The following is a 27,600-nucleotide window of genomic DNA, read 5'->3' as shown; positions in this document are numbered from 1 at the left end:
AACAGCTACCTGCAAGCAACATTTCAGGGACCTGCTTCCTCTTCAAGCCTCTGCAGAACCCAGTCATTGGACAGTAGCAAAGCTCTTCTACTGCCCAGCCTGGTCTGAACTGGGGGTGCATATGTAACGAGTGAGCAACTGCCAATCAAATTAGCAGGTCATCATTAGCAGTAGGCTCAGAGAGGGATCCCCAATTTTAAGGAGAGGGAAAGGGGAAGTTTTTTTGGAAACAAGTGGATAAAAAACCCCACAAATAGCACCATCCCCATTACCTAACATCACAGATCTCTTAAACTTTTCCCCTTCCTCTTCTCCCTCATGCCCATCAATCCTCTACAAGCACCATATTCTGTGTACCTTAATAACCACCTCATTCCCCTCCTTTCTTAGTCACCCAAACCAACAGTCTACTGTAGCACTGAATTGTATGAAGTAATGTATGGGGGTGTACATGACTCTGTTCTTACAGATGGGAACTACCTTCAAGCAACTGTTACACAGAAATGTTAAAATTCCTGGGACCTAATTTAGACCTGGAACATCCTCTTATTACCACAAACACAGGAAAAGAGAAGTAGATGTTTCTATGTGTGTTCCAACTATGCAATTTGTGACATCTCAAGACAATAAAGCATCAGGGTGTTGTATGCAGTGTGGTTAATGAAAAGTATCATACAATCTTAAGTCAGTAACTGAACAGCCTCCTTTTAATTTGGATGGAGACATATTTCAGTATCATGCCATGAATCTTCTGCCTCTAAGAGGCCTAATGATATTTTTAAACAATTTGAATTACTAAAATAAAAAAAGTTTGCCCTTTACTGAAGAAACTAGCTGCAGAAATATAACAAGAGATACCCCAGAAAAAGGTATACTGGCTCTTGCACATCACAGCCACCACTTAAGACAGACAGGCTTCTAGCTGACTTGAACAGATTAAGAGAAAAGTTTTCTGCATGAATAACTACCTCCCTTTGGTCAACCTTACCAATAACCCACTCAGACTTAGGATGATAGCTTGGTCTCTCCAGGAAAATCCAGCTTTGGCCATAAAAATTCAGTAGAAAACACACCTAAAACCTCAATTAAAGTTCTCTCGTTTTACTGTTTCGCAGCTCTGCAAATACCGATTAAAAAATCAGGCTTACAGAAAAGCATACATTAAATTACTGATAGAGTAGCATTACAAAGAACCTCTCTGTGCATGTCATATCTAAGGACAATGACTGGAAGAAGATTATGTAGACAACTGACACACTTTCTGTGCAAAAAGACTTTGTCATCATGTCTATGAATTAATTTAATTTGTAGACCTGATAGGCTTTAAAGGTTAGGAGAAATTCTCTTTCAGGAACCTGACCTTGGTAACTGCTGCTCTGTGGTTCTGATGCTATTTTTAGGGTAACTGGTTTCAAAAAGGGAAGCTGGAGTCTGAAAACAGAAATGGTTCTTCAGAACCAAAACTAGCTGAATGGATAGGCAACTTCTCTGACATTACTTTCAAAGGGCATTCTTCAAGTCAAGAGAAAAGAGAGGAAGCCAATATGAAAAGACCTGTTCTATAACAGAAAACAAGCTACCTCCATTTCTAGTGTCTGCCAACACAGTGATTTACACAAGCAAAGTACACTGCTCCTCACTAGTCTAACAGTTCAGCAGGCCTTTAGTTTGCCTTTGGCAGAATTATTAAAAAAACTGATACCAACTTCTTTGAGAAAAAAACTGGTACCAGATCGTCTTTGAGATCTGTTTAGGTTTTAGGTCTATGATTCCAGAACAGAAGTAGTAGATTTTATGTGACTTGTAAGTATGGTAGAAAGCAGACTGCCCAATTAATCTCAATGGACATTCTCATTCCATTTCTACCAGAAGAAATGCACAAATGTTCCTTTTCTTTTTCATGGTTTCCTTCAAATGAAGATAAAAAGTATCTAAAAAAAATAAGAATTTGGCTCAAAATAATAATGCTTCATCAGTACACTGCAGATGCTGGAAAATAAAGTACAACTTTGATGTAATTGGGTTACAGTTGGTACCAGTATTAAAGTATTTTATGAAGACTTAATTTCTCAGGACCACCACCATTTTCATTTCTACCCCTTTCATCCCAACCACTCAAAATTAACATTATATTGAAATTCTTTATTTCAACCCAAAATCTTAGTGCAGTAGGTCATACCCACCCCCAACAAAGGAAAAATATAGAAAGCCTGAATGAGTACATAAATAGATTCTGGAAGCTGACTAAGCTAAACCAAAAGCAGTACACTTTTTTCCTGCAATGAGAATCTCCCCCATGAGCAGGTGGCTATAAATGCTTTAAATTCATATTGTACTTTAGTCCAAAGTAACCGTGCCACATTAACAAACCATAGTAGCCCTATATTTCTCTCTCGAGGAGACAGGTGGGGTTTTGTTAAGTACTTTTTGCATTGAAATGGTGATGTTCTTATCTTCAGGCCTGTCAAAATCAATACATCTTTTCCAACCCTCTTCGCTTAATTGTTGAGGGTTCTATCTTTCTCCTCCAATTAAAGCAATATGTTCATCAGTTTTTCACCCAAGTATTCAGCAGGTCAATACCACATGCACATGTGCTACAGCACTCCTAGGCGCTGCTTGTCAGGGATAGAAGAATATGGGAAAGGGAGGGTTAAAACTGTAAGAGCTTTAAACTGGCAGAAATACACAAGAACCTTGCATACCCCTTGCTCATGTTCACATTAACATGGAATAATCAGGAACAAGAAGGGTTTGCCCTGCTGAGCTATAGTTCTGTAGTATGGGTGTTTTAAAACTGGAGGCCTCTCATGGGGAAGAATCATAGTAAACACGGTGAAGAGGCATACAATCAAGTTTTTAAAAAGTGACTGGATAAACAAAACCACTAATGAACTAATTAGATAAATCATTCACTAATAAAATTGAATTGTAACATAGGTAAATAAAATATGCAAGTAAAAATCTTCAGAGAGAGTTTTCTGTGTCGAAAGAGAAAAGTACCTTCCAAAGGCTTAAAAAAAACTAGGCCCCATAAGGCAGTCTCATATTAAACTGAGCAAACTCCAGAGTGCTTCCACCAAATAATCACATGCAAATCACCAATGATATAGAAACAAATTTTTCTTTAATTCAGAGAGCAAAAAATTAATTAAAGGGGTGATTTCTACATACTGTCAGTGTATTTTGCTGCATGCAATGTTTAAGTAACCAAAAAGTAAAATTTATGGAAGTACATAGGAAGCAATAATTCTGGAAATGTTATAAGACACAATATTCAAATAACTGACAGGAAATTTCTTTCTTCATAATACTTATTTTAATTTTTAAAAGACTACATTCATTCATTGAAACAGATTTTGGCAGCTATCATTAGGCCACTGCTTAGAAAAAAAATAAGCTATTCACCTAAAAAGCTATCATTCTTTTTTATGAACCTTCTCTAGTTCACTCTTCAAGTGCACTTAAGTGTTGTGGCATATCAGATTAATCACTTTTTTTAAAATTATGTTTTAACAGGACCCTCACACTTGAGGTATTTCTATTATAAACCCACCTTTATATTTTTATCATGAACAAAGATACAATTTTTCATATTCAGTTTTAATGCAGTAAGTAGCTATTTACATTCGGTAAACTTGAACAGAACTGGACAAGTATTAAAAAAGTTCTGCACACTGTATCACATGACAAGTGAATGGCTGAAACCTGGTTGAGTTAAAACCTATAAAGGAGAATATAGTTATATATTTTTTAATCAGAGGATAAGTTAAAAATAACTTAGTTTAGACAATGAAAAACATTAACATGTAAATGACTAAAAGCAATTTTACGTACCGAATAGCTTCTGCCATCTTAGTGCTTTCCCTTTTTCTATCATCTGTTAAACGTCGTATAAAATAAATAAAATCAAGACCACAGCAGAAGACACTACCAACTGCACTGAACAGCACAAGTTTACTGTCATCTGCAGCTGCTGTACTCAGTGCACTTTGGACTTCCTTCATAACCTGAAAATCAGCAGGAATTAAATTCGTCAGAATCTTTTTATTACGTTATTTAAAAGTAACACACTCCTCTTCCTTTTTGACAGATCTGAGTGAACTGTTACATTCCTGCACATTTCCCTAGGAACTGGGAAATTTGCAAATTCTGCTGCAGGTCATGTTCTGAATACATTTAAATTTTTCATTGTCCAAAGATAAAAGAGTTAAATAATATACCTTAAACACAATTTTGATCAGCACAATTGTATAAGCTAAAATAAAGCAATCATTAGGAGATCTAGTAGGTTTTGTCTCCACGTATAGCATTCATTCAGCATTTCTATAATTTGAACAGCAGGTGGCATATGCAACCAGTTCAGAAAAAGAACTTTAATTTAGTATAAAGTTTGTGTTTCATATTGCACTTAAAACCACCAAACTATGTTATGAAAGATAGAAAATCTAAATATTCAGCCAAATAAACAATATTCAGCCAAATTCAGTTTTTAAGAGGCAAGAAACTAGTATATATCCCAATGTAAGCTACTACAAATACACTAATGCTGGCACTTCTAGAATTCAGTGAACCACCAGTAGGTTTTTAATTTTTTTTTTTTTATCAGAACTTAATATTATTTTAGCAATAGATGTTAAATATATATGTATATTCAAAGCCCAACCCTCTACAGCGTCTAAAAAAGTAACAAACACACTAACCTCTGGATTTAGCGAATTGTTCTCAGATGATTTTGTTGATAGCAAAATGTGTGTGAATCCATCTTGTTTCCTGACAACAATGTCTCTGTACCGGTAAGCACTTTCTGTTTGTCTCACACTGAAGCGTAGCCTCTTATCAAAAGGCTGGTCTCTCCGATCATCAATAAATCTTCGTTTGCTGGCTGTCACTCCTGTTACAGATGTTTGGAGGTTGGTGGTACCATTGGCTGCTAATGCTTCCATAAAAGTGGATGTACCTGTAAAAGAGTTTGAAATAGCATTCCATTAAGTCCTGTTTGCTTAGTTCAGTACCTGGGAAACCCCTATTGCCATGAAACCGTGTCAGTCAAAGCATACCATGAAAACACACAAGAAAACAAGAACCGTTTTTTTCTCTGCCACTTCTCTGGATGTCACTAGAGCACTAAAAAAGGTACAGCTGTGCAAGAAAACCACAACTGAATGCAAAATGCAAAAAGTATGAAGGCACCTAAATAGTGAATTTTACAGCTATTAAAGCATTTAAAATGGAGAAATGAGCCAATCATCCGTATCTGATAATTCCTAAGGGATATAGATTCTTCTTGAGAGTTCTGCTAGTATCACAATTAACACATATTTAAGAATACAGAGAAATTATATAAGGAAGCACTAGCTAAAGCAATTTGCTTTTCCTTTTCTCTGTAAGTGGACCAACATCTTCAAAGCCAAAAAACAAAGGAGAAAGTGAAAGTTTTTGTTTCTCCTGACAAAAATGACTACTTCAGTATAATCAAACAGAGCAGCTGGCTTAATAAGGCCAAATAAGGAATGATAATCTTTAAAGGAATGTAGAAACTGAGGAACATAGAACATGTTCTTAGTGAAAGAGAGACACTTAAACAACCACTGCCATCAAACTGACGCATGTAATGCTTGGCTTTTCTGATCTTGCTCAAAGTGATTTAAACTTGTGAAATTTGAGGGGATGCAAGTGAATAGCTCCACACCATATGCTGCAAAAGGTATCAGGTTCTTCTACATTCCATTTTAGAAATTGCATGATGAATAATTAGCCTTTGTAGGAGATGGAAGGGAAGTTAGGAGAGATTCCCATGTCAAATAAATCAAGGGATGTTTTTCAGCAGATAATTTTGTTTGCATATTGCACATTTGAAATCTCAAAGCTGAAACTTTAGGGACAGGAACACTGGAAAGGTATACCACAAGTTAGCATAACAATCTGAAAGCTTTTTGGTATTTTCTTATTTAAACTATGATAAGAAACTGTATGTCAAAATATTTAAAAACTATGTCCCAGATCCCACAAAAGTACCCACAGGATCCATAATTACACAAATTATAGTCTCAACAGGAATAGCTAAAAAGAACCTATAGACAAGTTAATAATAAAAACTCAGTGGAGGATTTTATTTAATCCCTGAAATTTCCTTTGGAATAATTCACTGTATCTGAAGTAGCAGTTTCCCATTGGGTTTCTTACATTTCTCTTTCAGATGCACAGATCCTTTGAAAATAAATGGAGAACACTTATGAAAATTGCAAATAAAAATCCCTCCAACTAAAAAATTCAAAAGATGATTAATTTTGTAAGCTGCCTATCAAAAGTGCTATTCAAATAAAACATTGTATTTTAATGTCTTGCCTTCCCCATTAGCAATCTATACACCTGTCCTAGTAACACTTTGTGAAGAAGATAAAGAGAATTCAAGATTTCTTCCCCAACTGTTCTAAGGGACGATACTGAAAAAATGAATTCCATTTGTGGACTATTCTTACAAGAGAGAGTAATAAAGTGATGTGGAAAATGAATATTTTATACTGTTTCACAACACACACATTTGTTTCTCTGTTTTCTACAGTTTATCACATTTTTGTTTCAACAGAAAAAAAGTATGAAATCACTTGTAGAGGCTTACTTCAGCTTCTTCCCCATCTTTTAAAACACCCTATGGTGATCACAGTTCTACAGACATTTCAGTGGTGAAGTTGTAAGAACAAATTTTTATCCCATTTTCATTAGGAATTCAAATGAAGTGGCATGAGTATTTGCAATGGCTGTCTTCAATATGAAGGGGAAATCAATGCAGGATAAATCAGTACAACTCAAATGACTTCTACTTTCTAAATCTCAATGTAAAGTTTGACTGAACTTGTCCTACCAATGGTTAAACACATGAAAATCCAAAGAAGATGACAGAATTAAAAAAACAAAAGATTTATTTTCCTATCAAAAATAGCTTTTGACATTCAAGAGGTAACATCTTTTAAAAAAAATCTTTAGCAATGTAGACTGACTAGTGTCAGAATAAGATAAATAAGAATGTCAAAGAGCAATTCCTATGCTTAATAACAATAGACATTAGCAAGTTATACATATTCCACAGTGCTGGATGATAACTAAGGTTTAAAATCACAAAACACAGAGAACTGGGCCACTGTACTTAAATAGAAAGGGATCCATGTTTTAACAGTCCTCTATTTTTAATCTTTTAAAAAAATCCCCACTCTCAGAATTATAATGGACTAGGACAACAAACTCTCTGGCTTCAGGAAAAACTGTATTTTTTCACAACTGCTGTTCAGCAGAAAATTGCCATCATTGATTAAAAATACTGGTTCAGGATCTATTAAAACTTGTTGGTTATAGATCACCACCACAATGTCCACTTGGATTTTCTGCACCTTGAGACGGAAAGCAGTTTTTCTCTTGGCTTTTGACCCTGAAACTGAAAAAATGGATTACAGAAATTCTGGGTAAGGCCGTATTTCATTCTAAGTAAAAACAGGCAAACATTAGTCCAGTTACACCAGAGTCCTGAAGTGGCATTAGCCATCTGCTGTAGCAAATAGGTATAAAGGAATTAAGCATGTAAACCACAGAAAAATCTTTGAGTTATATTTACAAAATTAAGGTAAGATTTTTTGAGGTCATTTAGTTTCAGGTTGCTTCATATCATAGCAGTATTTTAAACAATTTATAAGGAAGTTATTTGATAACAAACAGAAAGCTTTTGTTATTTCAGTCTTCACTGGATACACTATTAGTTCATGATCTTATACAAAAGGGCTGGGGTGGAGAGGAGACTTGAAAAAACTCCATTTCCCAAGTCCCTTATTAATTAGTGAAGAATTACTTTAAAAATTTAACCCTTATAAAGATAATCTTCTGAACACAAGTCAAGCATTAACCAATGCAGTGTGGGATCTTCCCAATGACAGATCTAGACTGCTGTGACCCTTCTGTTCAAAGTCCTGCCATATGAATGCAGAGTGAAAATAAAACCATTTATTCTGTTTTGTGGCTGCTATTCAGAACCCTGCAACCCAATAAGTTACTATTTCTGTGCAATAGTTGCTGCTTGTTATAAAAGCTATGAGCAGCAGTTAAGGCAAGCACTAGTATAATTCAAAAAGGAGGAGATCACAAAATACAGAAGTTAGAAAGAAGCATAAGTAGCAGAAAGCAGCCACAATGTCTTCTCTATTTCTTATTCCCATTGTACCGCAACCAGCAAGCTCTGAAACAGCACAAGGAAGGAAACTCCTTTTGTACTTCTAGGAGTGAGCAACTGAAACATCAGATGCCTGCTGGCAGAGAGTGCTAAAAAAACCCACACACAGTTTATCCAAATCCCAGTATTTTTTTCTGCCATAGCAGCTACTGGGCCTTGCTAATAGAGCCCCTCCCCCCAAAGTCCTGATTAAATGAATACAACACACATACATAAAGATGCAATAACAATACAATGAAGAACTAAATGACCCAACTTTTTACATGGTAATTTTCAGTATATGCATACATCCGTAAGCAGGTATTTCCAAAGCTTCACTCCTAAAGGGCCATTTCTAAGAGGCCGCTCCCTGTGTGGGGTCAAAAGGGTCTGTGTGTTGCATTTGGCCTGAGGGCCACATTTTGTGAACCCCTGTACTAGAGAAATGAAGGGGGTGATTTTCAAAGATACAAACAGATGTGAGATTGCAGAAAAATCCACCGACTTTCGGTGGAAATTAGGAATCCAAATTCCCTGTGCGCCTCTCCTCAAACTAAAGGGAACTGAAATGATCATTGCCCCCCAACTCTGCCCAGAGTGCCAAAGGGGCTCCATATGTCTCTAGCTGCAGTAGGAGTAATGAGAGGGAATGGTGCTCAGGTGAAAGCCTGCCAATTGAAAATTAAGCACTTGCGGGCTGTGCCAGTTGGACAGTCCTGCTCTAGGCCAATGTATATTAGCAACTCATAACCTTATCAGAAACAACCAATTAACACTTTTCCTGTTTTGTCTTGAGTAACTATATTTACATTTCAATTTGTGAAGTGTTTTCCCTATATAGAACAGCATGGTGCAAACACAGAAGTAATATTTTGCAAAACAAAACTGGCAAGTGTTGTACGTGAGTATTGTCTTTATACACTGTTTCCCTTTTCCTGCTTATTCTATGAAGATGGAATGATCTTTAGGATTGAACGCTTTCTTCCTGTCTTTCTGTAAAGTATTTGAGCCCACAGGGCTGCAGTCTTAAGAGATGGTACAGTAATGCTAATGTCAACCACTTTCAAGTATTTTTTTCACTTGTTAACACTTCTTGAAGTTACTGTGCATACTTGCACAGATTCTTGATGCTGACTTCACAAAGCACTCTGTCCATATCCTGTCTGCACCAAGAAAGTGATACTTTGTGTATCCTCCAATTTGTCTTAAAAGAAAGTCCCAATTATTGTAATACTTGCATTTCAGGATTAAACTAAGTTGATAGTTTTCCTTTTATATTATTAAAAAGAAATGTGTGTATGTACAAATAAAGAGATATTTACACAACCTTTTATTATATATATTTGATAAAAATAGTTTTGTTTTGTTCTGGAATAACAATCAGATACAATTTGCAGGTTTGTACTATGCCTCTATAGATCCTGCATACAAATACTGATCTGGTGCACAAAACAGCCATGCTACCAGCAATCTTTTCAAGAGACTCATGTTAAACTATAAAGCTGCAAACAAGGAAAAGAAAGATGCCCATCTGCTCTCTGGCTATAGCTCCTTCAAATTATTCAAAACTGAATATTGTGCTACACTGTCAATATACACTCAGGATAAATTTTGGGATAAAATGTTAAGATGCATGTGCAGAAACTGCATTTATCCAAATGAAGCTGCCCATTTCTTAATTTTTAAAATACATTTTGGTTTAAATGGGAAAATCCTAAACATTCCTTACTGCACACTGGAACAAATTTCTTTGGGAACATTTGTAAAAAATGGCAACCATATGCTATTATAACACAATCAATCTCACACTGGTCAGATGATTTAAATTGGCCGCCTCCAACTTCAATTTCTGTGGGCCTTGACAGCTCCCACCTCTCTGCCCCTTCCTCTTTGGGGAAGAAGTGGTGTTGGGACAGCAGGGACAGTGAGATACTGGTAGACAAGAATACGTGTCCACACATTACATTTGGCGTGGAAAGCCTTCCCAGGACAAAGAAATTGCTGCTTTAACAGGAACAATTTTTTGTTCCAGATCTGTCATTTTTTCTTCATTTTTTAGTGTGACATTGGGCCGTTTTTTAGTGTGACAAATGTGTGGTTGCAGGTAGTTCTTCCTACCAAAATGATGAATAAAACAGCCCTATAGAATAATTTTCCTCAAGACATGTTAAAGTATGCACAACATATTTTTATTCTGTTCCATCCAATTTACATTCCCATGGCATATAAAATCATAGAAAATTTGGGTTGGAAGGGACCTCAGGAAGTCACCCAGTCCAACCCCCTGCTCAAACCAAGACCATCACTAACCAATTCTTCCCCGCCAAGGCTTTGTCGAGCCAGGCCTCAAAAACCTCCAGGGATGAAGATTCCACAACCTCTCTACGTAACTTGTTCCAGCGCTTTACCACACTTCTAGTGAGAAGTTTTTCCTAAAATCCAACCAAAATGTCCAACCTAAACAACCCTAAACTGCAACTTGAGACCACAGCTCCTTGTTTTATCAGCTGTCACCACTGAGAACAGTTTAGCTCCATCCTCCTTGGAACCCCCTTTCAGGTAGTTGAAGGCTGCTGTCAAATCCCCTCAGTCTTTTCTGCAGATTAAATAAGCCCCATTCCCTCAGCCCCTCCTCAGAAGTCATGTGCCCCAGCCCCATAATCATTTTTGTTGCCCTCTGCTGGACTCCCTCTAACTTGTCGACATCCTTTCTGTTGTGTGGGGACCAAAACTGCGCACAGTACTCCAGATGTGGCCTCACCAGAGTAGCTTAGAGGGGAATAATTACTTCCTCAATCTGCTGGCAACACTCCTGCTAATGCAGCCCAGCACGCCGTTAGCCTTTTTGGCAACAAGGGCACACTGTTAATTCGTATCCATTTTATTGTCCACTGTAACCCTCAGGTCCTTTTCTGCCGACAGCAGTGTCTGGAGTAGCGCATCTGGAGTAGCGTACAGGTTTTCCTCACTTTATGTGGGTTCTGTATGTATGAATTCGCTCTTATGTGATGACCTTTTCTATATGAAAAATTTGTTATATGTGAGGTAAATTTCACTCTTATGCAACTGGTGTGGTGGAAGCCTGAAGACAGCCGCTTTGTGCAGTGCATTGTGGGAGTGACGCACACCAAAATATAGTCTCCTGTGTGGATCTGTGCTCCTCACTCATCGCCTGTGACATGGGTTTCTGTAGTTATGATAATACCCTGTGCTTGTGTGTACTGTCTGCTGTTGGTGAGTACCAAAATTGTCTGGGAAATGTGGTAGAAATGGGTCTGGGGGTCAGTACAGTCGAGGTCTTGGAATGTATCCCTATTTGTTACATTGTAAAGTAGGTTCCCTTTATGTGAATTTGAGTTATGCTCTGTTTTCCAGGAATGCATGTGCAGCATAAAGCAAGCAAAACCTGTATTCCACACCAAAATGCAGTGTTACAAGTGAAACTAGCTAAAGTGAAACTAGCTTCTCTCCCTGGTATGATATCACAGTATTAATAGAGCATATCTACAACTTGCAATGGTACAGTTTAAGGATGGCGGTACAGTTGGCTGTCTTCAATTTTGTAAGCTGTAGGCCAGTGGTGCTCAACCATGTGGCCCCGTAGGCCAGATCAGTGACGTGGTGCCCACCTGTAAGCCAGGCCAGCCCCCAGCCTTGCGTGCTGGGTTTGGGTCCTAGGAACCCGGCATCATCCCCTCCTGTCCCCTAGGTGCCAGGATTGGGACCTGGGGGCCCAGCCCTACACCCTCCTGCTCACTATGCACTGGAATCAGGCCTCATAGTCCTGGCACCACCCCTGCCCAGCCTGGCATGTTGGGATCAAGTGCCACACCCAGTTCTCAGGACCCCTTATTGTAGGCTTTCATGATGTACTTGGTGCTTAATGTCAAGGGTGTGGCATGGATAATGTATTCTGTCTCTCTCTCTTTACCAGAATGGAAGTTAATCAGAATTTCTCTGACCCCGACACGTTGTTTCTTACTGCATACACCTTATGCTGATTTTTCTCTCCTAAATTTAAATACATTTACCTCAGTTTGGGCATTTTAAATTACATAAGTGGAAACAATAAAATGAAAGTTACATACTTGTTATATTTGTCTTATCTACAGTACTTTGGATTGATCCTTTTTAAAATTATGCTGAATTATACTCATAGAGATAGAAGGGCTAATTTTATTAATGAAGTTAGGTAACATGCTTAAAAACAAATCTGTGACTGATTTTGCTAACTCAGAAGTAGACATTTGCACTGTTACGTACAAGCTAGTGATATTTCTACAAACTGTCTTAGTTAAAATATTCAAACCACCATACAGTGTTAACTTTTTATCAATGCCAGTAAGTAACACTGGAAGGTTTTTGCCTCCCTTTTTTTGGGTGTTAATTTTTTAGTGGGTTTTTTTGGTGAACCATACCAAACAACAGCTGAAACAACAAACTTAAATAAACTGCCAAAATACTACTTAATACAAAAAATTGTTAGTGTTCTAGTATTTTAGATTTTTATTCAAGATGACTGCAAACTTGCTTTTGTGGCATGGCTAGCAATACAGAAATCTCACCCCAGTTTCAGAAGTATATACTTTGGTGCATATTTAAGTTATTTATAAACATTTTCAACATTTTTGTAAAACTCATATCTGGGTAAAGGAACCAAAGTCATCATTAAAGGAGCTCTTAAAGCACCTCAAGCACCATAGAAGGCCTATCAGGAATTGCTGTTCAAAGAGGAGGGGAGGCAGGGCGCAAGGAGTATCCCAAAAGTGAAATCCCTCACCTCCACCCTCTGCAGAACCTGGTCCTATGTCAAGGACTTCTGTTCCACACCTATGTGAGTAGCACCTATACTAAGAAGATGTATTAGGTAAATGGCAGTTATATTTTCTGCTGTTTTTTGAATGCGGCTGAGTAGCTGGAAATAAGCAGGCACAACCAGCACCATGTTACTAGCCATTTCTCAGCAGAACCCCACTAAGTGCTCCACAAAGAACAGACTTGGAACTTCTGAATTACACATCTGTAGATTTTTAAAATCCAGTTTTTGATGCTACAACTTTGAAATATGCAACTATTTGGCCCTTGGAGATCTGAATAGTAAATGACTCTAAACTGGATGACACACATCAACTAGCAGTACATGTACAATATACCTTAAGAGTATGTAAACCTGCACTATCTGTATCCATGAGATTGTTAGAGACATATTAACAGACCAGAACTTTTGTTTCAGTGGTAAAATACTATAAAAATTGAGGCCGAGTGATTTGGCAGCTGGGTCTCAATGAATGCCAGTTCATGTGGTAATATATCTGGAGCTGAAAAGCGAGCCAAAATGAGTTTAAGTGAAGAACTAATGCAATGATAATAATGCTTGGTACATGCCACAATTTAAATCGTCCATGTACTTTCCCAAACATTAGTAAAGTACTCACTGATCATCACTGATTTCATCACTCGGGATAGAGCATACCCTTTCATGGAGAAATCTGTAGAAGGGAATTGGGGAAAGGAAACCCACTGAACTTCCTCTCACCAAAATTTCTCCATGTTGTTCCTTCAGGGGACAGTAGGAGTGGATCTCCGCTCACAACTCCCAGAACCTGAGCTGTCTGCATGGATGCCCTCAGCTTCTGCAGCAACCCTGGCCCTTAGTCAAGCCAGCTCCTTTGGAACCAAGTGGCCAGAGCTTTGTGTTACTGCCCGCTGCCCAGAACCATATCCAAAGCAGTGCCCATGTGTTTATGTGGGAGCTACAGAAAAGTATATGTGAGAGTATGTGCGCATGCATGTATGTGCGTTTTGTAAGTCCCTAATTGGTATTCAGCAGTAAAGATGCCAAAGTGGGGAAAGGCACATGGTTCAGATACTGCAGTAATGGTTAAAATCCTTTCTTCACAGAAATGAGGGTAAAAATAGGCAGGGAGATCTAGGGGCAAAGATTTTACAGACACGGGACAAAAATGATTGATATGATTAGATTTTACTATGTTAACACATCACCCTCCACTTTCCCCTGCCCTACCACCTCAGGGAATATGCAGTGTAGATATATGCTGCTGGTGACTTCCCTGAGTCCAAAGAGCAAGGCAGTATCCAAGCCAGGACAAGAAATCTGTCTTCTAATCCAACACCCTAGTCTATTTCTCAAGCAACTGCTGATTTTGTAGACTGCTGGACTCTTTTCCAACTACTGTATGTATCTAAATTAAAGATGTACCAACTGGCAATAATAGCTGAAGAAATGCAGAAGAAACGATAAAGCAATTACCAAAAGCTAAAGGCAAACAAGCAGGTTTTGCACCGTGGGCAAACCCTGTGGGAGAGTGGTGAGGAAGAGGGAGCTTCCAAGAGCCAGGGGACAGTGTGTGTGGGTACAGGAGTCTTACCCATGCTGTGAACTCCAAAAGGGTTCTCAGCTGCCACCGCCAAGTGCTCTGCTAGCCCTTGCTCTTGCAGCAGTAACAGCACAGTGTCCATGCACTGGCTGCTGCTATAAGAGCAACCCTGTGGAGGTGCTCTTGCTGCCGGGTCACAGACTCTGTAGGGGTGGGAAGGTGGTTCTGGCACCTGGGACTGGTGCCCCTCTTGCCTACCCCTAGTTACGTCGCTGCCTAAAACCCCTAGCATTTTAAAGGAATAACTGATATTAAGCAATAAAAATGTACAAATATGAAACTTTTGTGTCTGACCAGTTCAGATTACTACTAAAGAACGTTACCTTGCAGAGATACATGTGCATTGTTAAAAAATCAGGAAACTACAAATGGCAGAGGAAAAACAGGAGCTAGAGCAAATTCCATAAAGAATGAGACAAATGAAACAGGTTAAGCACCCATGGCGATGGGTATTAAAAATTCAAGACAGTTTTTATATATAGTGTCTAAATCCTTAGTACAGACAGGGCCAACCCTGACACTTTGTACATCACCGTGCAAAGCAGGGTGGACAGCAGTCCAAATGTAACTTTTGCTGGTAGCATTTTTAGGTGGAGAAAAGATGGTAGGATAAGGTTAATATGATGCTTTAAAGGGGGAAGTAGGAACAATTTGTCTAGCAGGAAGTGAAAATGATGCAACTATCATTTTGAAATTGGTGAGAATTTTGGCAGCTGAAACGCAAGTAAGTTTCGACAAGTTTGTTGCTGGAAGGCAATGGAGACTTGGGGTTCTAAACCTAATCATTTAAAATGGAAAGGGATTTAACAGCTTTGTTGGGAGTTTCATAAATGCATGCTGGGATTATCAATAACTCACACAGCAGGACTTACAAAGATATGTAGGCCTTGCGTAGCCGCACATTTAGTACGTGTCTATAAGGCTACTTTTTGTTCTGGGAAAGAATTAATGGAGAGCAAGCCAAGGCACCAAAAGACTGAAAGAATGAAGCCTAGAAGTGAGACATAGGAATTACTATTTCATAATGTAAAAGATGTATAGGCATAGTTAACAAGATTTTCAGTGTATGTATATTTGTCAGCCTGATTTTCATTTAGAAACAGTTTCAAAATGTGGTACAGATGAGATAGAGATGATGGATGAATTAAATGACTGCTTCTTGAAACTTGTCAGGGACCCACCTGTCCAGATCAGATTCCAACTACTGAACAGAGAAGAATAAATAAATTAGAAACAGAACAGAGTCAAGTGGCCACAATATGATTAAATGTGATGTGGAAATCAAATTTATTACTATTATGGGAAAGCTGCAGAATTTTAAATAATGGTGCATGTGAAAGGATATTACACAAAATGTTTTTAGACAAATATCAGGTACCCCTGGTAGGGGGATGAAAAAGCCAGACTAAATTTAGATGATAATTAAAATAGTTTCTTCAGAAGTGAGATGTAGCTTCAATAAATTCCACATTCTTAAACAGGACAATAAGGAACTGAGGGGAAAAATAGAATATGCTATACTTACAAGAAAATAGGAAGTAAAGAACACTGGGAAGAATACAGGGAGATGCTAAAACAGATAAAGAAGGGTATTAGAAATGCAAAGTAAAACTTTGAAATTTACATAGTAACAGATGCTAAACACAAATTATTTTTCTAAGTGATACAAAATAGGAGATAATGTAGGAAGATTAAGACTGACAACAGGAGAATGAAATGGAATATAAAGTTACATATGCAAATAAAACAATGGACTGGTAAAAAACAAAAACAAAAAACAACCCTGACATGCCATAAGAAACTAAATATAAATATACTGTGGACAATTTATGAAGACAACAAATGACAAGCTAAAAAGGCAAAATTTCTGATGTATAGCATGACTAGAAGCATACAAACATGTCATCCTGAATGGAAAAATTGGCAATCGCTGGTATATATAAAGTAATTGAGATTCTCTCCACAAGCAAGCTTGCAGAGTGTTTTGAATAATGAAATTCTGATTATAATAATTTCAGCAAGAGTAGAGAAAGTGCCCTAAAAACTCTGCAGTTTATTTCTGGTTTCAGGATTGCTTTCACAAAATTACAGTTAAAAAGAAGTTCTGCTAAGATTAAAACCTACTGGATCCAAAAAAAGCCATCAAGAACAACACCCAAGAGACCCATCTTGGATTCAGTAGAGGACTGTCATCCTTTACAGCAGTTCATTCACTATTTGTCATATGCTTTACCAATATTTTTGTACATTTACACCATTATATGCATTACATCCGTTTTCTCTACTATATCTTCAACTTAAATGCATACTCCAGTTTTTGTTTTTAAATACTTTTTAGAAAGCTTCTCCTATTTTGGTCTGTATAGAAATCTGAAGTCCTATGGTTAGAAACCCTTCTCTGTTTCAATGACAATGTTTCCATAACTTAACATATATTCTCGAGTTTAGCATTGATGTTCATAATCTTGCTGACAAGTGGCAGATAACTAAGGAACAAAATTTGGCCAACGTGAAGATGTGTTAGAACAGGTCTGACTTCAGTAGGCAGTACCCAGTGATCCACATTTAGACTGAGGATGGTATATGCAACATAACTAGATTTTGCACGAATCTATGCAAAGTAAGATCTGTACCTGCTCCGTTTTTCCAGTGAACTGCTTCCTTGCCCTTATCCGTAGCATTTGGTAGATTTTCCCTTATAAGCAATGGCAGTGAAACGGTAGCATAAAAAGTGGGACTATTCAACCTGAAGGAACAGATCTATTGCTTTGGTTTGTTAGCTTCCCAACATTTTGTTTCAGTAGTTTTGCTCCCAATCCTAATATGTTTTGAGCAAATATTGCCTTAGTGTACATACCAGCCTGCATATAAAAGAAGCACCTGGAAAGCAAGACTGAATTGTCATGGTGGTGTTCTGGGTCTCAGGAAGAATCAAAGGAACATGCAACAGACTTGAAGGCTCTTCTGTATATGAGGTCTTCAAAACCCTGGGTTTAGTCTTGTAGTTCTATAGTATACTTGACCTAAAATAGCCCGCAACTGGAAGTCTGGGGGAGAAAAGGGTTTAACTGCTGCTAAAATAACTATTTAAATCTTTACTCTAATTTTCTTTACTTTGGTGGCTTTTAATAACTTTGAGAAACTTAAGGAACTGAATGAATGCAATGTCTACAAAGATATTTTTATTTAGTTACGTAAAATTATCAAGGGATTAAATAGTTTTTACTTCTGCATAATTAAATGAAAATTAAACTACATACAACTCCAACTGAGAAAGATAAAGGTAATGAGGAAAGATAGTCCTACAATACAGATTATTAAATACATGCTTAATAAAGGACTTTACTCAAGTATGTAAAACCCCTCATCATGGACAACTCCAATTCAAATTATTATCTTTAACCCAGTACTGATGATGGAATAAGATCAATTCAAGTGGTTATCAAACAGTAAATTTGAATCACTGATGTACAAAAAATGCTCACTGTTCAAGGCTTCAAAGATAAACACAAAGCCCTTATTAAAAACAAAACAATAATCTGAAAGCAATAAACTGCTAGGGGAGAGAAGACTGTAAAATTAAATAGTAGGTGAGGAGGAAGAAGATGGATGAAATAGCAATATTATCCTAGTTATATGTTCTAAAAAATGGGAAAAATAGGTTTTGTAAATGAGCATAAAATACCTACAGTCAAAAGAGATAAAATAATGCTACACAGTAACATAATCCGTCACAGAATTTATGAAGTGATGCATGACAATTGTAAGTTCGGTAATATTTTCTTTTATTTGGCAGCTGGTGCCCCAGGAAACTCTGCATCAGAACTCTGCATTCGAGGAAGTGGTGCCATGCCACTTCGAAACTACCAAACAATCCTGCAGCAAACATTTTGCTTACTTTTCTTCGCAAATGCAAAGAGAATTTCATTTCAGTAAAAAGCAGTTTCTGCATTTCATTTTGTACAAGTTTGGACAATTTCTGTTCCAAAATATGTTTTTTGCTCAGTGGCACAAAGGACAAATTCAAATAAAGTGCAAAAAACACTGTATTATCAAATTTAATTTTCCACTGCTTAGTTAAAATACTATTGAAATTTCTTTGAGATCCCTATGTTCACTTCTATCAACAAAACAGAGGAAACAGAAATGAGGTTATACACTATATTTTCTGTTATAAAAGACACAGAGTGTACAAGATGCATTTCCTCCCTCAAAAAGGATAATATTATGGAAAAAAGTTTAATATAAATATGATTGAATTTTAGTCAACTCATTACAAAGATTTCAATTACTTTTTATCACGTAGCTTTGGAATGTAATATGCATCTTAAATTTAGATCTTGTTAGGAAAAAAAAGGTTGAATCTTTTCATCAGAAAGTAGGCATCACTGACATGTCTGCCTTTTTTTTACAAGAAGGACTTCCCATAAAACAATACTGTCAAGGAAGAAAGGAAGGAAGGAAATCATGTGACTTCTTTTTCAGTATGGAAAATTTTTCCTAGTTAAACGAGATGACACATGGCTTTGTCACAGGGCCTAAACAAACAGCAGCAAACTAATGTATAGATTAGGAATTACAATCTCAACCTGCTTTCCAAATTCACCTTTGTGGTACCAGGGCAGGGTCCTGTGGCAGGGAGAGAGCTGGAAAAGTTGCTGGAATACAGTTGCTGAAAAGTTCCTTGAACTGTGCTAGAACACAGTTTCTTGGTTATCAGACTGCCTTACAAAGAAGTAATCTCAAGATATAGGCAAAATATATGAGAAATATTTTGGTCTAATGAAGACTGCAGCAGATGAGGACAACATTCATGGGCTGAAAGGCTTGATCTTCAGATCAGCTTGAACAGCATTTAGTAGAGTGGGGATCAGAGGTACAGGAGCTTTATGCTACCTCTCCTATACTGATCTGAGCAGCTATAAGGTTCCTTTGTGTCAGGGGTGGGCAATTATTTCAGCTGGAGGGCTGCTTAATGAGCTTTGTTGAGCTGTCAAGGGATGCAACAGGAGCCCCGCCCCTTGACAGGTGCCCCATTCCCTGGTCACCATCTTGGGTCCAGAAGTCCCCTAGCCCTGACCCCTAACCACTGGAAGTCCCTCCCTTTACCCCCAGAAAGTACTCCTTTTGGGGGGGAGAGGTTGCTATCTTAGAACCTCAAACCTCTCCAAATCATATACTAGAAATCAAATATCTACTATAACATATTTTAACTTCATTTAAAAATATATTTTTGTCCTGATTTATGTGCGTTTGCATAGTGTATACAGAAGTGATTGCATTATAGCTCAAAATAAAGTCTTACTCCTGTATATTGCGTGTTGGGGGAGTGTGCGAGGTGTGGGATGGGGGAGTGAGAGGTATATATGTGGGTGTGTGTTTGTGGGGTTTGTGAGGGGGTGTGGCTGTCTGTGTGGGGGGCTGTAGGGTATGTTCAGGCTTGTGGGTATGTATCTGGGGGACAGTTGTGGAGAGGGGATGAGCAGGTTGTGTGTATGTGTGGGGTTTGTGGGGTGTGAGGGAGGGCTGGGGTATGTGGGGACCCCTCTACATATCCCCCATGGCGCACAGCCCCCACTGCTGGCAGCAGCAGCAGCAGCAGGTGGCAGGTCCTTGGGGTGTTCATGGTGTAATTTTAACAACTCTCTATTGCTGTGAGCCCCAGACATTCACTTGGGCACTGGAAAAGCGAAGAGACCTTTGAAATGGGGGGCTTCCGAAGACTTCTACACATACCCTACACTGCACACAAAACAAATGAATCTGTAAAAGATCAAATCAGATGAAGTCAACAAATACAAATCCTTACTTGAAATTGTAAGAAAGAGGCAGTGGTTTAAACATGTAACAAGGACTTGCAGCCTTACGAACACAATCCTGCATGGTGCTGTGGACGAATGAAGAGGAGGAGAAAGACCTAGTACTGCACATGAAAACTGTGAAAGCTTGGACAGTGTCTCTTGCAAAAAAATGCAAGACAATGTCTGGGTCAAGACTGGATTGTGGTAACAAGGCTGCCACAAGAAAATCAAACTTCACTAATGGCTTGCAATCCATTAGGTGTCGAAACAGTGGAATGCTTGCAGTACCCAATACGAGACCCATGCCATAAAATAATAAGTGATGGTTAAAATGGTTAACAGAGATCCGAAACGCTCATTATATGTATGTGTCTAAGAGAGCCAGTGAAGGCAAGGAAACTACATATGCATTTCACTTGACCTAGCAGCTAAAGAAAACAAAAGAATAAATATGTATTTCAAGAGAAACCTGTAAAAGGTATAGGAAGGATGCCCGGTACTGACAAATGCATCCTACTCACATTTCTCAAAACAGGCATCCAATGTCTAAGATGTTATAAATGTCTCAACCATTCAATGTATGTCTGGAGTTTGGTAAACAGACCATCACTTGCAAATTTGAAAAATTGTAAATTTGTCCTGCCGATAGACAAATACCCCAAAACAGGTCTAGTAACACCTCTGAGCATCCTGTTTGACCACTCAAAGCCTATCACCTGTAATTAACCTATAATTGTAGGGGCTACAGAGAAACACAAGTCTTCACACCTAGACAAATCTAAAACAGGAGCCAGGCAATTTAACAGCTGTGATATGATGGTCACCCTTTTCCTCTCTGTTTTGTTCAGACTTTAATCGGCAAACTATTAAGGAAAAATGCTTTGAAGCTATACAATTAAACAGTATTAAGCAAGACAGAACTGCCAGCAAGGTGTGTGCATTCCAGGGAAGACAAAGCAGACATCCTGCCACCCAGCTAATAAGTGAAGGATCCATGCTGTGAGGCTGTACAAGAACTGCTTCCTTCCTACACTGGGTAAAGATCTCTGCAGCTAAGATTAATAGCTTGTTGGTAGTTATTAAAGCAAGCCTTTCTGCTATTCATCGACTGAGTATTGTGTCAATTCTTAGAGCACTAGGTTTAAAAACCCACTTTTTAAGTGCAACACCTAGGACAAGCTGGACCACCAACATTAAAGACCAAATGGGACTAAAACTGACCGAGTGTACAAGGATTGCAAAAGACTGGGAAAAATGGAGAAAAATTATTGCTACATCAAAGGTGCCCCGATGGTTGGTCCGGCCTCGGGAATGACTTGACTTGGCACACCAGAAAACATAACATAGTATCTATGGTCATTTCTGAAAAGCTGACAGAAGGCCAAGTAAAGACATGAAAAATTCCTCCCTGCCTCTTATCTCATGCACAGACAGACGCAAGGATAGAATTGCTTATCTCACACCACAGCCACATATATGGTAGGGGAGTATAATTTTTAACATCAAGGCATCTCAAGATTTTAGCTTGTCAAGGTAAGTCCTAGATGAAGGCATCCACAGCATATTCAAAATACTTTTTTTTTTTTAGTGAATGTAAGGTTGCCAACATAAGGTCTCAAGCATTCTCCCTCCCATAGATCCATAATTGTCCAGAACAGCTAGTTAGGAGTGCAAAGTCCTCTCTGTTCTTATTCTGTGGTGTGAATTTTGCCTACTTAGCAGCAAACATGCATGAATTTAAAGTAAAAGAGCCCTCTCAACCAAGCTACTAAATTTAAAAAGTTAGAACTGCATTACAGATTATTTAAGAGAAACTTCTCTATATTTGTTATTACCTACTTTAAAACCTGCCTCACAAGCCCTCAGGATTCAACATGGGTGATCTACAGAATCCTCTCAATGTTATAAATCCTTTCCTTTTTACATTCTCCACCACTTATTCTCTGCTCTTTTTCACTGCAAAGGAGTTTGGATAAAATTTACGTTTGGTTGGGACAACTGTTCCTATGATTTTATGAAAAAGATGGATAGAATCCAGTAAGACTGATAGAACTGTCAGTTAAAGATATGATCTCAACTCAGTTTCCAAATATCCTCATTCACCGTATTTCAGAAGCCAAATCCCTTCTTACAGCAAATCCCTGAAATCTCTTTCCTATCCTTCTCTCTAGTTCTGGCATTCACTTAACCAGTGATTCAGATGACAGATTGGCTCCCTGAGACACACTGTTTGGAAACTGCTGCCACAGCCACATATTTCTAAAAGACATTTTCGCTTGAATAGACTACTGAGCTTGTCATGCATGTGATATTACTACGATGGCTCTCAATGGTCATCTTCAATTTTATTCTAAATTGTTCCAAAAAAAAAGAGGGGAAAAAGTACAAAAAACCAAGGAGCTCTTTACTTGCAGTGGTTTTAAATGCTTGTGATACAGTAAACTGAAGTAGCACATTTGTTAACTGCATACAGAGGTAAGTAGCTCATGAGCAGTTTCATTAAATTCAATAAAAGCATCTTGTGTAATACTTCCTCCCCCCCTCCCAAAATATCTAATCCTTGAGCCTTCCACAAGGCTCACTTTACAAATCAATTATTCTAAAGCTGATCAAAAAGTTGAAAGTGTATAATGTACTCACTTTCTCTCTCTGACACATATGCACACACAAAGCAGATTTGTTTAATATACTGGAAACTAACTAAACATATACATATATTTTTAATTTCCACTGCACACACGTACTATTTTTCACCCCAGACCTGGTAAAAACATTAGGTCTTATCCTGTTTGCTTTAGTTTCTTTGAAGTAATAACGTTAAGGTGAAGACTGTAGGCAGGGTTTCTCTGCCGTTTTCAGCGGACAACTGAAAGCTCTAAGTAAGCATCTCTTTCTTATTACCATTAAATGCTCCAATGTCTTTCTGGAAAATATTTTCATCACTGCTATAAAGTTAAAAAGTGGTTAAGCTATGGATAACTGCATACATTCAGACAGGCAAGGATTTTTTTTTCAATTATCTTCCATCAGACCAACTGCAAAGTTGGGGAGAGTTGTTGGATAAGCTTTCAGGCATCAAGTGCTCTTCCTTAGGTCTTCCCTGAGGTAAGCCTGAAAGTCTGTCCAACAGCTCTCCCAATTATAGATATACAAGATATCACAAAAAGTCTTTGCCTCTTGGATGTTTCCTGGACCGTCACAGCTACAACACTCCAACCCTACTATTGAAGTAGACACACATCCTTTATATACAAAAGAATAAAATAGTCAATAATGCAAGGACAGACATTCAAAATGCCTGAGCCTGAATTGATTCAATCTTTGCAGGTTAGTCTAACCTGTCTAGGCTGAATCAGTTTGTACACAGACAGATATTCCCTCTAGACTGAGAAAATGCAGGCATATGCCTGTAGTGGCACAGGCTAGAAGCTGGGGGGTGCTAGAGCAGCCCTTCATTCCCTTCCACAGTACTGAGCTGAGGGAGGCATGGCCAGGCCCTGGCAGGACACTCTGATTAGGGAGGGGTTCTCCCCCCCTTGACCCTGCCCAACAAGCCCAGCATTGGGAATCGATAACACAGTGTTTATCACCCCTAATTCAGTGTTTATCAGCCCATTAAGAAAACAACAGAGGGACATTACCAGCTACCTGTTGATACTCCCTTTGTCTCATCTGTCACAGCAGGGACCATAGCCAGCTTGTGGTCTGCTGGCTAATGCTGTGTGCCTGTGTAAGGCAGAGGGGACAGGGAGGGGAGGGAGGGAAGCCAGGCAGATGCCTGCAGCCACTTCCAAGCTCTAGCCATGGAGCAGAGGGGAAGGGCCAGCTCGATGTGGAGAACAGCCCCACTCAGCCCAGAGAGCATGCCACTATGCGGAGACAGTAGTATTCAATAAGCAAACAGCTTTCTTAAAGTTAAGCACTGTTTCTGCAGACCTAAATGTACCTAAGTGAAAGATGATTAAAAGAAACAAAACAAAAAACACCAAACAAACCAGTAAAACCTATCTGCATATCTAGCTTATCAGGTCCCTAGTTATATCTTCCAGCTGAGGGTCCTAGTAGGTGCGACTCCCTACAACTTCTCTGCAGGGGCACATTATTTCAGCTTGTCATCCTGGACAGCTCCTGAGAACCAACAGACCCCTCCATCCACACAGGAGGCGTTAACAGTTTAGCATTCTTTTGATCACCAGACTCCCAGCCTGGCAAAACAAAACTTGCATCTTCACTGGAGACAGGATAATGAGTCCTTGAAGTAAGTTGCTTCCCACCTGTCTTTCAAGTGTGCGCCAGGTTGTTCTTATCTGGGGAGTCAATGTTTCCTTCCTGAAGAGCCCGCAATGAAATCAAGATTATAAATATATAACAGATATTCCACTACCTCACTATAAACTGCATTCTCGCTCCCTTTGTCTCTCACCAATAACCAGATGAAAGCTTGTTGCCTACAAAAGTTTTAAGAAAATTCAAACTGCTTAAAGAATACAGACTATAGTAACAGTAAATAGTAAAGACAAAAGTATTATTAAATAACTAGTTACATGAAGCTAAAATATGGCAAGGGTTTTAGAAGAAGAATGGCAAGAGTTTGGAAATGTTATGAAGCATCCTGAAAAAGAAAAAAAATATATCCACACAAGTTTTAGACATAACACGTTTACAAAATGCTTTAAGCTCTAGGGTTTGAGGTATTTATACTGACTCGTATTGAATAAATTTATATGCTATCATGTTAAGCAAGTGGGCTCAATGTTTTTGGCAGGCATGCCACAAATTAAGCCCTATACCTTCCCAAGTGTCATACTGATCCCCTTTCCCCCTTCCCCTGCCTGACCTGCTGCTATGCTTTTTGCTCCCTGCCCTATTTGCATACATTTGAATAATATATAATAATGACTAAGTAATGGGAATAGGATAGTATAGAAAGGGATGTTATTTTGGAATCAATGTCTTTGACTTTATCCTCCCTGGCATCCTATTAGATTCAACTCTTATCTGCTCATTGCTTGGATTAACTGTATAAATCACCTGCATGTTGCTAAGGTGACATATTACCCTTTCTGGATTTGCCACTAGCTTTGCTATAACCATACAGAAATTCAATAAAGCATTAAAGTTTCTACCCTGCCTTTTAGCATTGCTCCTTTAAATCCTTCATGGTCCAAACATATACGAACTTCATTTGAGCCAAACCTGGTTGCAAACAATATAATAATGTAAATAATTAAGATAAAAGTGGGAAATAAACTGGCAACATGCTCCAAGCTTATCACACTTGGTGACAGGGAAAACATCCTCTTTTCTGGGTACAAATGATGCTTCTGCTGCGACTATATGTATGTTACATACTGTATCTGTACCTTGACTTTTTCCCAGAACCATCTTTATAATCTGTTTACTGAAGCATTGCCCTTTAGATTGCTTTTTCTCTTTTGAACATGGCACATCTGCAACAGCTGCATTGAATGGAAAACTGACTGCTGGGCTAGATATTTCCCAGTGAGAAGACTGGACTGAGTAACCAGGCCCAAAACAAGAGCAGGTCTCTTTACTATGGTCTCAGAACAGTGAGGAAGAGATAGAAAACTTCTGACAGACCAAATTCAGACTCTTAATTTCCCCTTTTCTAGGTGACAAGGACACTGAAGTTTCATTCACCAGAGGAAGCTACACCCTTTGACCGAGTATCACTGTTAGAAGAATTTCAAAAGGCATCCCTCTGGACTTCCCAAGACAGCTGGAGGAGGGGGTTTTTGACACAACCCTCCCTAAGGCTGTGAATCAAATTATAATTTAGCTGAACTAGAGCAGTAAAGATGAAGGCAACTGACTGCTCCAGAGCATCACCATCCAAATGAAGACATCAACTCATGCTCCTCAGAAGAGAACAAAACCTGCCAGTGGGAAAAATTTCGGCAGAGGACATTAATGGTTCAGTAGAACTTATTTTCTCTGAAGGGAAAGTTACCATCCTGGATTTACCCCTTTGGGGAAAGTTACCTTGTCTGAAGTGCAACTTTTTCCCTCCCAAGATCTCTGAGGGTGCCGAAGCTTCCCCCCATCCATTGCCCTTTACTACCATAAATAGTTCTTCTGACTCCCACATTGGCCTGCTTCTCCAGATTCCCCACCCAATCTCAGTTACTGCTGAGTTAGTTCCTTACTTGGGAGAAGACCAGGTTTCCCCACTTCTTCCTAAAACAAACATGTAGTTGGTTAACGAAGTATCCCTGTGAGCAAAAGCAATGCTCAGTTGATAAAGAGATGCAGAAATATCCTTTGAGCTGGCTATACTTTTAGCTGCCTACCATTGTGTAGGTGCTTAAACTACAGGCAGAGGGGCAAGCTCTCTTCTGCAGGCCAAGGAAAGGACATGGTAAGAGAACAGAAGTATTCCAGAAGAGTGGGAAGTGGAGCAGAGAAATATAATACAGAGACAGAAGTAGCTTGAAGAAGTAAAGTTTAAAGGGAAAAGGAATTCCTAACTGTCTGTCAGGGGAAGGAGAAACAGATGGTAGTAATGTGGTGATCAGATGTTTCCTAATCTAACCAGTTCATAGCACAGCTCCAGCTGCCTCTGATCCAGTTCAACATGGTGGTCTCAACACAGAAGCAGCAAATCATGGGACATGCCCCTCTCAGAGGACAATCTAGAAATAGTGCTAATTAAGGAGCCAAGTGGGATTGCTTTGTGCATTAGCAGTTATCATGCTTGGTAGTGAGCAGACCCCCCCACCTGACCTATGACACACTATTCAGGCCCTGCTCTGAAGACAGAAGGATCAATTTCCCCATGGCCTTTTCTATGATATACACTAATATAAATACAAGTTAATATTATTTACAACACTCCCAAAAATGAGAGCAAATTATCTTCACTTCACTAACAATGGACAAGGATTCACTCATTTTAGACGCCAAATTTGAGACAAGACCTGATTTTGCGCAGCTCTTAGCACTATTTACCACTGTGGGGTGCATCTATACATTTGTATTAAGGCAAAACAATAATCTCTGATGCTTACTGCATCAGTTTGTTGTTCCCAGGCACCACATTTACATGTGTGCCTGGGACTGCAGTATGTTGAGCAACCATGGCTGGCAGAGGGCCTGGGTGTGGTGGTGGGAGTGGTGTCAGGCTACCAGCCTGGGGCTGCGCCAACCCAGCTCAATGTGCAGTGGAGGGGCTGGCTGGGGCATG

At 38.8% G+C, this 27,600-nt stretch overlaps 1 protein-coding gene across 3 annotated transcripts in view; it reads right to left on the bottom strand.

Annotated features, from left to right (window-relative positions):
• Window positions 1–27,600, bottom strand: part of CDYL (chromodomain Y-like) — a 190,220-nt gene that overhangs the window by 14,471 nt on the left and 148,149 nt on the right. For 2 of the 3 annotated variants that reach the window (XM_019522062.1, XM_019522080.1), the window contains 3 exons: window positions 16,121–16,165; window positions 4,704–4,960; window positions 3,838–4,010 (listed from right to left, as the gene is read on the bottom strand). In XM_019522062.1, coding sequence (XP_019377607.1) covers window positions 3,838–4,010; window positions 4,704–4,960; window positions 16,121–16,165 — 475 coding nt within the window. The remainder of the gene's footprint in view (window positions 1–3,837; window positions 4,011–4,703; window positions 4,961–16,120; window positions 16,166–27,600) is intronic. The other variant, XM_019522072.1, reaches the window with a different exon arrangement.

Source organism: Gavialis gangeticus, unplaced genomic scaffold, assembly GCF_001723915.1.
Source record: "Gavialis gangeticus isolate Ggan-Ray unplaced genomic scaffold, GavGan_comp1, whole genome shotgun sequence".
In the NCBI taxonomy this organism is placed as follows: Eukaryota; Metazoa; Chordata; order Crocodylia; family Gavialidae; genus Gavialis; species Gavialis gangeticus.
Note: the sequence above shows the minus strand (reverse complement) of the source record. Positions and strands in the feature narration are given on the sequence as shown.